The following is an 11,048-nucleotide window of genomic DNA, read 5'->3' as shown; positions in this document are numbered from 1 at the left end:
CTTTAATTAAAGATCTCCTGAAATATAATCTTTCCATATCTAGCCAAACACAACAGCTGTTCCACTGCCCTACTGCGTATGTATCAAAGAAGGAAGGCAAGAATGGTAAAGGCACTTGATCTAAACAAAAACATCCTCTCTCTACAGGCTACAAATGCAACTGCCCACCTTCTATCTTGCTACCTCTACCATCAGATCTCAAGATATAAGGTGATAAATAACCAGGATTAAGCAATTGCAAAGGTCTGAAATTCTCTGAAGCTACATGGTCTGCAGACACAACGTTGAATGGAAGTCTTCATCAATGTGCTTCCAAGCACGTCTTACATTAACCAGTATTACCACAAAATGAGATGATATGAGAGACAAAATGGATGTTTTGTCTCCAGATACTTTTGAGTCACTCTGCTGATTCCATACCTGATCCTGTGTACTGGAACACTCTAATATCAGCAGATGGCCCCAGATGGCTCAGGGCTCCCTGTGCTAAGCACCGTATATACAAAGCATACATATGTTTAACAAAAGGGAACCATTTTTTCCCCACATGAAGTATTACTAAAGCATGAATTCCACTGCTTAGCACATTCTGCACATCAGATAGATGAGTGGTTCCAAAAGGGGACTGTGTGAGTACTGGGGATTACTAAACCACAGTGTTCTAGATGCAGCCTATAGCACAGGGCTTAAGCTATTGCTTGCCAGAAGCTGTGGACAAGCAAATCTGTATTGTTACACTACTTCCCCCAGATATTGCTATAGGCCTCTTCCAGAAGGAAAACTACAGATAGTTTGACTGGATGGCCACTCTGATACTCCTGTGTTCTGCTACACCTCCCTGCTGTAGGACATGCTACTGTGGTTTTGCCCAAAAGCATTCTGAGAAGAACTGGACTGCATCAGTCACAGCCTTTCTGGCTGTGCCCTGCAATAGAGGAAGGGCTATTAGGCCTCCCTCAGTTCCACCCACTTGTGCCAGGCAGAGACATCATAATTTCAGTGCCTGCCTCTCCCTGGTACTGCTGTCCATGTATGAGCTGTTGGCACAAGGGACCTCTTGTTCCCTTTGCATGGTCAGACAAGCCATGTCTCAAACTGGCTTACAGCAGAAAGATGCTCTGCTGGCCCTCAATGCTGGGTCTTGGGCCCAGGTCTCCCAATGACCAACATGTATTTTCTGTGCATTTGCTGCACACAGATATTCTCAGACTAAGGGAAAACCCTTACAGAATGAGATCTTAATAAACACGACAGAAAGGTGAGAAAGAGGCCTACAAGAATACACTGTATACACTGTCACTGTACACTTCATAAAATTATAATTTTTTAGGGTCCTGGCTAGGATTATCCCACAGATTACAGCATCTCACCTCTATATTTTAGCCACAGACACGTTGCCTCTACCAAGTAAATGTAACCTGACCCAGGAGCAGAGACACCAAAGCAGGGGAAAGAGCTTCTGTGTTTCTGACATCAGCGTATCTGCTCTCAGAATGTAATTACTATTACATCTGTTTAGTGTTCACAATGCTGTATCCTCAGAGGCCCCTATCAGGTCACAGTCCATGTGCAGTACTTTTTGCAACTCAATTCTCTGCAGTGTCAGGTTGCCTAAAGCAATAGATTGCACTTAATTTGGTCTGAAGACTATTTAAATAACCAGATGTGTTATGAAGCAGTGACAATGAAATACTCCTTAAGTTGGTGCATTTTATTTCTATATTCTAGCACTGGTACTTAGGAGATGGAGAAGAGCAGAGCGCAGTTTCTGAAGAACTCAGCAGCCCCAGGTAGGGTGGTGCACCTTCCAGGCCCCTGCTGGCTCTCAGCAACCTGCTCCTGTTGCATTCAGCTACTGAGAAGTTAAAGGCTTCCTGCTGCCTTTGGCACACAGGCACCAGCAGAAGAGGCCATTGTCTGTCCTCAGCACAGCCAAGGGCAAGAAAGGAACAAAGACTGGATTAAATTCATAGGACAGCAGTAACACATGTTCCCCATAAACAACCATAATTAGGTATTTGCGGGCTAATTATAGGGTTTCAGAATAAGAAAGTGCAAAGCCAATGTCCAAAGGGAAAAAAAAAAAATTTAAAAAAAAAATAAAAAATAAAAAAAATTCTGCGACATTCCAGCTGGACAGCAATGCCACCTACCGGCAGATATTCGAACACCGACCAACCAGGGAAAGGCAGCAGCTTCCTAATCGGGCCTCTCGTGACAAATGCAGATTCCTCCCTCTCACACCACTGTTCTGTCAGCCCTAGAGCAGCTCACGAATGGAGAACAAAGTGAACACAAGTGATGTTAGCCCTGGTGTTCAGTGCCTGAGTAGAAGATGGCACCAGTGGCCAGCATGCTGGCATGGGAACAGCTGCCATCACGTTGTGCCTCTCAGGCTGGGTAGTAATGATGCTCTTCTTGCTGCTCCAAAGGTCTCTCCAGAGGCTTCCTTAGACCCCTCAGCACTGTCCTGCTCATCCCTCAAACACTACATGAGTCATAGTCCTGAAGCACAGTTTAAGACTGAAATTGAACAGGCAGGGAAAAAACCCTTCTGTTGTCAACAGGCAAACAAATCACAATCTCTGCACTGGACAGTAGTTTTGATGATTAATTTTGTCCAGAGATGGAACTAGGTAGCCAGGTGCTTGCCAATAATTTTAAGAAGCAGCTCCTCAAAAACTCATCACCCTACAGCTTCAAATGTAACTAAGTGCATTCTCAGGTGTGCCCAGGACCTCATTCCTTCGGGAAAACCCACTATGACATAAAATCCAGCCATTCCACAGAGTCCTCAAATGACTCCAAGGGGAGCTCTCAACCCTGAGTGTTGAACCAGAACTTTGGAAACTTGTTTCTAAATACACACAGCAAAGACCGTGAGGAGTGTGTTTAACACATGAAAGGACATCAGAGCTCCACCAGCCATCAAGGCCCTTGCCCACACCAGGAGAGGCTCAGCAGATGACCCCAGGGCAAATCACTCCAGCCTCTCTGACCTCTGCTCTTCCCCTGTGTGTAGAGCTCACTCAGATTTCCCCGCTGCAGAGGATGACTGGGAAGCTCACACATTCCTGCAGCATGAAACTTCAAGTACATCCAAACAGCACAACTTGCCCAAGTTTAACCATATTGAATATTGAACTGCTACCAAAATGGCAGGCCCTGCTCAGACATCTTAGTTCCATGGAGCCAGGTACTTCCAGTCAAAGTGGCATTTATAAATATTTCCTGAGCTTTTCACCTCTGCTACGTTTTTGTGTGGGCAAAAGAGTGAAGTTCAAGCCAACTGTAAAGGAAATGAGTAGGATTGCACTGCCCACAAGAACTGGCAGGGATAGAATACTTTAAACAGTGCCAAGGAAGATGAGCATGGCAGCAGCAGCTCCGAGAATGTAGCCTTCCCCTCCTTCCCATGACAGTGACTTCTGTTTCCGAAAATTCTGCTGCTAAAAAAAATTCAGTTGAGTTCTGCATGATTCTCAGAATGGCAAATGGTGCAGGAACACAGGAAGTGAGCATGGTAGGGAAGACTGTCACACACACACACTCACATAAAAAGAAGGTTTCATATCTGAAAGACTTCTATTATTCAGCATTTTAGGAAGAACCTCAACTTGCCCAGCCAGGTAAGCTTCTGCAGCCCCTGCCTCATCACCTGACCTCTGCCCCACTCCATGACTTCTAATAGCAGCAGTGTCCTTCCATCCTTACCTCACACCTTTTCCACTGCTCTATTGTTCCAGCCTTCACCTCCGCCCACGACTTGCACTTTTTGGTAGACCTCGTCTCAAGTCTCTCTATCAGCCATGTGTGTATCAGGTTAACATCCCACGCTGCTTCACAGTTCCCTCATGCAAATTTCTCAACCTGATTGTCACCACAATCTTACTGTTGTAACCTTCTCATCTGGTTCAGTCTGTGGTGCAGCTGCCACAACAGGGATCTGAAGCAGTTCTAAGAAGCTGTGCTTTAGTGAAAAGGTCAGTAAAATGAACTGCCCTGGGGGTGCAAGGCAAGTATTCTGGCTGTAAGGGCCTGTGCTCACTAGGGAGGACTGGAATCTGCCTCAAAGATACTCAGCCCCAAGAAGATGCACAGGATCTCAGGGCTTGTGGGGAAAGATGGAGAAGGGAAGGATGCAACATAACTCAAAGCTCTCTAGAAACCTGAGAATCTACATGGAGATGGGAAAGACAGAAAATGAGGCTTATAAAAGCAGCAGCTGCTGGGAAGTTTCAGAGAGCATTGTAACTGACTGGGCAGGAGAGAATAGAGCAGAATCACTGCCACAGAGTTTAACCAGCTCAGCTTTCTAGAAGAAATGATAGCTTAGAACTAAATGGTGGCACAGAAATAATTTAAAGCATCACCATATTCAGCATGCAAAAAAAAAAAAACTAAACAGAAAATTCCTCTGTTCTGAACACACACACACACACACAAAATGTTTTTTTTAAAGAAAAAATAGTTTAACTCATTTTTGTACCATGAGAATTGGCAACTACCAAAATCCTAAAAGACCACATCATATTACTAAAGGCCCTTTGCCTTTTCCATACTAATGTGGAACAGGGCAGGAGTTTTTATGATTTTGACCAAGGCAACAAAAAGTAAATTATTTAAAGTACGTATGAACCTTCAACCAATGCAGTTCTTTAAAACTGTGATCTCTGGGTTTCCCATTCCTATTTTCTTTCCATCTTCCAAATTTGTATTCCCTACCCTGCACCAAGTTTTCAGAAATTATATTATCTTTACATAAAATATAACCTAGGGAATGGGACGCATGTTAAGTGTCTTCTAAGAGTGTGTTTGGGATTAACCTTATGCAAAGTCCAGAGACAAAGGCTGCTTATCTGGGCAAGATGCTTTGACATCACTAGCAAGAAAATACCAGAGTAGCATAAATCAAGGCATAATCCCCATAAAAAAAATATGGGGTTTTCTTGTTTGGTTGGTTTTTCCCCCTACTGACATTTCAGAACAGTGCTTTCAAAAAAACCCTTTCTATTGTCAGATTAAAAGTCAGGGAAACTCTACTTCTTACCTATGTTTTTCCAAGTTTTATGTTCATAAGGATGTAAGGAGTTGCTCTGCTGGATCAGAGCTTTAGTCTCTAAAGAGTTACATCTCTGCAACAACTACAAAATGCTTCACAACAAAAGAAAACTAGGGAAAGGAGAGGATTCTAGCATCTTCAGAAGGTTTCACACATCAAAACAGTTATAAAATTATCCCTTGAGCAATGGTACAAATCTTCAGGTTTACTTCAAAACACCGTAGCAGACAGAGGCACAGTTTTCCATTTGCTCTTTTAATGAACTCCCCCCACTCTGACTGCTGTACACCTGATGTTCTTGTCTAAGTCAACTCTCCTTGAGTCCTTCTTTCAGGCATTCCTAAACAGCAGCTCCCGAGGAGCACCTGCTTCACGAGTGATTCAAGCGGAACTCCCACAGCAGGGTTATGTACAGAGGAGCCTGCTGGGCAACCAAGAGCCAAGGTCTGGAAGGAAGAGTGCAGGCACTGAGCAAATTACCACAGCTGGCACACCCACAAGCTGTGCTGGGCTGCTGCTGCCTGTCCATACCTGTCTCATCTCACAGTGGACTGTCAACAGATCCGTAAAGTCACTGTCACTGCCTGCCTCAACACCATTCCACAGCTCTTTCTCCATCACACTAAGGTATGTCCATGGTATGTGCCTTGCTGCACTTCAAACAGAGGAAGATTTGATACATAGCTCACAGGATCAGAAAAGCAGGCCAGAACTCCAGAGCTTTTAATTTAGGAACTGCAACTCCAGGTGTGGGGGGTAAGCTGTCTATTGTGAGCTGAACAACTGATTCAGATAAGCAAACAAAACCAGAGACCTTTCCTGCTTCTATTTTAGGATAAAAATAATTTGCTACCATTATTGCTCTAGAGTATTTTGTTGTTACACTTTCTAATGAGAGAGAGCGCAATGAACTGTCCAAAGAAGCATCACATCTCAAATTCTGAAAGAAAATAACGTATTAGTGAATGAACTTCCAAAAAAATCATTTATGTAAAAGGATGTTCTATTTACAAAGGTCAATTTGCTCTTTAGGATAAGCATAACCACTAGCAGAAAAAAACATACATAAAAGACACACCTCATCTTTCAAATAGACATTTACAAATACTCTGCTTAAACCACTAGAAAAATTAAGACATTTGAAATCAAGAGTGCATTCCACATGCAGTTAGGACAGAAATTACATTACTGGACTTCAGTGTGTCATTTCTCATCATGGTGAACAACACACACTTGAGCTTTTCTAAAACACCACAGCCTGGCTATTACCTTAGAATCTCAAAAGGAGGACATGGATCTCCATTAACAAGTTATTAGCTACTCTTCATTTTGCCATTAAAAAAGGACATCCCAATTGTCTTCTCAGTAGGAGGGTCTGGTCTTGTCCAACCTGGTGTCCTTTTCCCTGAGTTTCCCTGTAGTGTTTTGCTAGGATGATGGTTGGCTGGGCACATGTACCAGTCCTTGGTGAGCACTCTTCCCATCACAAGGCAGAGTTCAGAAATTCCAGGAGCTGTGCACGGTTCCGGTCTCTCTGCAGAGCAGACAAACAGAGGCAGTGGTTGAACAGACCTGTACTCAGTGGAGCAAGGCCACAGGTCCCTGGTTTCTGTGGGGTTTTCACATCCCAAAGCAAGTGCCATTGACACCGCTGGGTCTAACCAGCTCCCAGTGAGGCGTGGGTGCCCAGGGGAAGTGCCAGGCAATGGGCAATGGGGAGACAAGCTGTCACTATTCCATGAGACATTTCCTAAGTGGCTCCCTGTGGAGGCTCCACTGGCTTGTCATCATGCAGCTCACAGCCTGCCCAGAAGGGAACTCACAAGCACAACAGATGCTCCTCTCTGGTGCCTGAAGCAACGTTCACTGTACCCACAGCAAGTCCTGTGCTTTGGGAAGTATCTTTTCTTTTTCTATGCATAAACAGCAACTTGCAGCATACCAGACCCCTGCATTTAGGTTCTGTCTTCACGTAAGAGATGGCCCAACCAGTCAATTCCAGTGTTTTTTATAAAAAATTATTGAATCCTTAAATATTGTAAGGAGTGGATGTTGTTCAATTCAACAAGACCACGGGCACCAATCAAAAAAGGACCAACGTCAAATATTTGACATCAAATACCATAACAAGCAGGTTACTGGAACAGAACTAGCAAGCATTCAGCATAATTTAACACACAATGCTCAGGACTGCTTTGGTAGCTGTAGAATGAATGAGTAGGGCTGAATCAGAATCTGCCAAGCTGGATACCTCAAGGAAGTAGCACTTCCTAATCAGTGCCAGAGCCCTCTGCAGGTCACCCTAAGGTGTGGAAATTGTTGAAAAGAGTGAAGGTATTACTTAAGTGCTGAGTCCAAACATCCATAGCAGTAGCACACAACATGATTCATGATACTTATTTCCCCGGGTATCTCAGCAAAAACATTTGACTGCTTTGAGAAAATGCAGGAGCATGCGGTCCTAATAATACTACTGGGGTTTTTAAAATTCCTCTCTAAATAAAGGCTAGTCTTGCATATGTTAGAAAAACACAGTAAAGTAGCAATTACAACAACTGATCACAAGAGACTGAAAGAAGATGAGTACAATTAAAACCAGTGTAACACAAAGCTACAAGCTGGCTAATGATCAGAGGCTGAAATTCTAAGGACCTGCACCAGCATCCTTTGGTTTATCTGCTCATGACTGAGTATTCCAAGCCCCCTCATAACATAAAACCTGCCAAAAGAATGAATTAGAAGATCTCAGAGGGCATCACAGCCACACTAAAAGCTACACTCAGTTTACAACTCGTAACTGCAAGACCCACTCTTCTACAAAAACTACTATTAGAAAAATATTAAAAGATACAGTATTTTCTTCTTAGGGACGTTCAGACTCTTTAACTCTTACCTCTATATCTTCCTTAGTCTTCTTTATTTTCATCTTGATTTTCTTTCCAGTTATCATGCTGTAGTTTTCATTCTTCTTTTTGTTTTTGAAGAACTTAAATGAGATCACACATTAAAAGGACATAAGCTTTGTTCTGTAATATTACAAATCTTAAGTAAAATTAAAGACAATGATCTTTTATGCTTCCTGACTGTCCAAAACAACAGAGAGAGGTTTCTATTGTTGATGACCAAACTGGTGCTCTTATTTTTTTGACATTTTTATGACAGGATGGATTAAATATGTAGATGAAAAAAAACCAGGGCTTCACACTCGGACAAGCATACCTTGGAAAGCTGGACAGGTCCTGTTTTCTCTTTCCTTTTCTTCTTTTCTTTCTTTTTCTTCATTTTGTTCTCCTTTTTCCTCTTCTACAAGAATAAGACATATGCTCTTATGCTTACAGACTAACAAGGGCAAAAACCCCCACACCCACAAGGATCTCTCAAGACCACTCAAGTCAAGACAGCTACTACTGCTTGCCTTCACCACTTGCTGGACAGGGAGTAGCTGAAGTACACAGAAAGTAATGCAGCAGGGTTAGCAACCCTTGGGATTGTGAGGAACAGAAATGGTCTGATTCCCCGTTCTCTCTCTTTTACAGTAACCCAAATATATAAAATCACTGAAAATGAAATAGAAAAATTACAACAGCAAGAACCCACCACTCGCTTCTCTCACTGACTGTAAATAATTTCTTCTGTCAAATTCTACAAAGTTATCAACATTCCCACTTCTCTTTTCTTCAGAGACTACTCTAAACTCCAGCTGGACCAGCAATGACTGGCAAAAGTAACTTTTAAATTATTTCTCTTTTTGTATAAAGTCAAGCACCCATTTATCAGTTCAGCCACCACAACCCTACAAGCATGATTTAGATTTACACAGCCACAGACAAAAGCATTGTCTTACATGACATTTAAGGATATTGAAATTATAAAGAACTAATTTCTGTTTGTTAACTACTTATTTCTCTTTGTAAACGTTTACCTTTTTGTTGTGTTTTTCTTTTTTCTTCTTCTTTGATTTAGACTTAGGAGAATCTAAAATTAAGGAAAAAAATAAACAACAAAATCAAACGCTGTAAGTTTAGCATTCTGAAAAAGGCATCTGTGTTACAGATGAGACAAACAGAAACGTGAAACATAAGAAGAAAATGCTTTAATTCAGCTATATATATTGACACAGATTTAACTAACCCAGAGAAAGAAAACACATTAAGTTACTGCCACTTACTGGACTAACATGGAAAGTGAAAATACCTGATTTACTGATTCTGCAGATGTGCTGGCTTCATGTGAGTCCTCAACATTAAATGCTTGAAATGTTAAGACCAAAGTAGGACTAAACCAAAACCCACAACTCTGGTCTAGATAGACTAGTGAAGTAAGAAAAGATCTGTGTTTTGAAAATGTAATGAATAGAGGGGCTTAAATATATACAGCATACTGCTACCAAGTAACATTTATTTGAATGGCAGTTTCTCTTTTGAAGGAATTTAACACAAGGACATTGCAAACTGTGTGTGAACTGGCACCTTTACACACAGTGGGGGGAGGGTTATGAGAGAAACACCCTGAACAAGCAGCACTGGTATTCTACACTGTCACTCTGTGGTGGTTTCACCACATTTAAAACAAGCTTTAAATGCCTTCAGGGGTGCTGTCGAAACTGGAAAATATTAAGTGCAAGTGGAGGTAGCTTACCTCTACTACTACTGGAAGAAGATGACCTTGAGGATGACTGTGACGAGGAGGAAGAGGTGGATGTACTGCTAGAAGATGATGTAGATGAAACAGATGAGGATCTGCTTCTGCTGCGCTTTCGTTTCCTTTTTTCTTTTCCTTAGGGCAACACAAGTCAACAGTGACAAGCCTGCTAGTAACTGTGGCCTACAGAAATTACTCTTAGCAGAATTTAAACACAATAAACCTCTGGTTTGAGGGGTTGTTGTGTTTTTCCCCACTCTTCCAGTGTGCCATGGTCTACTGCCATCAGCAAGTGACCAAACCCGGTAAGTGACACAGAGGGCGACACACAAACACCACAGAACAGCAACAGATCACAGCGCCTACCTCGGGCCTTCAGCCCTTCTTCTGAGGCTGCACACACCGTCCTACTTTTTTCATCCTCCCTGTTATCCATATCTAGTCAGAGGCAAAAGTACATTCAATAACATCATTTCCAAAGGACTTTGGGAGCGGGGGGAAAAAGGGCAGGGCAGAAACAGAGGAAACGAGCGAGCACGCCTGAGGCAGCGCCCTGGAATCACAGCGTGGGACAGCTGGAAGGGACCACAGAGGGGCACCCGGTCCAACCTCCACGCTCCAGCAGGCTCATACCGGAGCACATGGCACAGGATCACATTCCCGTCCTATGACACGGCACCACACTGCGTGGGGAGAGCACCTTCAGGCTCATCCCCTGGCACCAGGAACCGGAGGCCAGACCCGCGTTTGGGCGCCGCTAGCGCAGACGCCAGGGGGGTTTTATCCCCACACCTACGTGCCGGGCTGTCGGTGGATCACGGATCCCGCCCAGGGCCCGCCCACGGCCCTCGGCGGTCAGAGGGCCCCGCGCCCCGGCCCGGCCGCCCCAGCGCCCCCGACCCACCCGCGCTGGGGCCGCGGCCGCCCCGGCTCCGCCGCCCCTGGGCCGGCACCGCCCGCGACCCGGAAGGGCTGGGGCCGCCCGGCGCCGCTTCCTGCCCTCCCTCACGGCACCGCGGGCACACGGAGCGCAGCGCGCCGGGCACAGCGCCCGCCGACGCTCGGGGCTTCGCCCTGCCGCATGGCCCCGCCCCCGCTGTAAAATACCGGCGTCCCAAGCACTCAGTGGTCATGGGATCCTGGAACAGTTCCTCTTCCTGCTCTGAACCGAAACAAATCCGAGCCCGCCCCAAGCAGAAATTACCATCGCAGTGCATCCCCAGACCTCGAGGACATGCATCTGATTTAGTTTAGGATTTACGGAACCTGCATCTGCGGCTGCTTCACGATATTCAACTGCAAACCAAAATACCCATGAAGCACATTGATTTTTAATCTAAAGCAG

General features: G+C 44.2%; 1 protein-coding gene across 1 annotated transcript; it reads right to left on the bottom strand.

The window, feature by feature from the left end:
• Window positions 1–6,028: 6,028 nt before the first annotated feature.
• LOC125322355 (pre-mRNA-splicing factor CWC22 homolog) lies at window positions 6,029–10,836 on the bottom strand. Its single transcript, XM_048296009.1, has 7 exons — window positions 10,608–10,836; window positions 10,070–10,141; window positions 9,701–9,838; window positions 8,985–9,037; window positions 8,282–8,365; window positions 7,956–8,048; window positions 6,029–6,596 (listed from the first exon to the last, which is right to left on the bottom strand). Exons 1-7 carry the CDS (start codon window positions 10,834–10,836, stop codon window positions 6,546–6,548), a joined length of 720 nt encoding a protein of 239 aa, XP_048151966.1. The 3' UTR covers window positions 6,029–6,545.
• Between the last annotated feature and the right edge of the window lie 212 nt (window positions 10,837–11,048).

Source organism: Corvus hawaiiensis, chromosome 3, assembly GCF_020740725.1.
Source record: "Corvus hawaiiensis isolate bCorHaw1 chromosome 3, bCorHaw1.pri.cur, whole genome shotgun sequence".
Classification (NCBI taxonomy): Eukaryota; Metazoa; Chordata; class Aves; order Passeriformes; family Corvidae; genus Corvus; species Corvus hawaiiensis.
The sequence above is the reverse complement of the archived record's forward strand: the minus strand, read 5'-3'. Positions and strand labels throughout refer to the sequence as shown.

Excerpts from the sequence above, each read along its gene's own strand:
- LOC125322355 (XM_048296009.1), bottom strand. The coding sequence starts at position 10,836 with ATGACCACTGAGTGCTTGGGACGCCGGTATTTTACAGCGGGGGCGGGG. Across the intron at positions 10,142-10,607 it reads CGGCCGCGGCCCCAGCGCGG|ATATGGATAACAGGGAGGAT; the intron begins GTGGGTCGGGGG and ends GCCTCTGACTAG. Across the intron at positions 9,038-9,700 it reads TTCTTCCAGTAGTAGTAGAG|ATTCTCCTAAGTCTAAATCA; the intron begins GTAAGCTACCTC and ends CCTTAATTTTAG.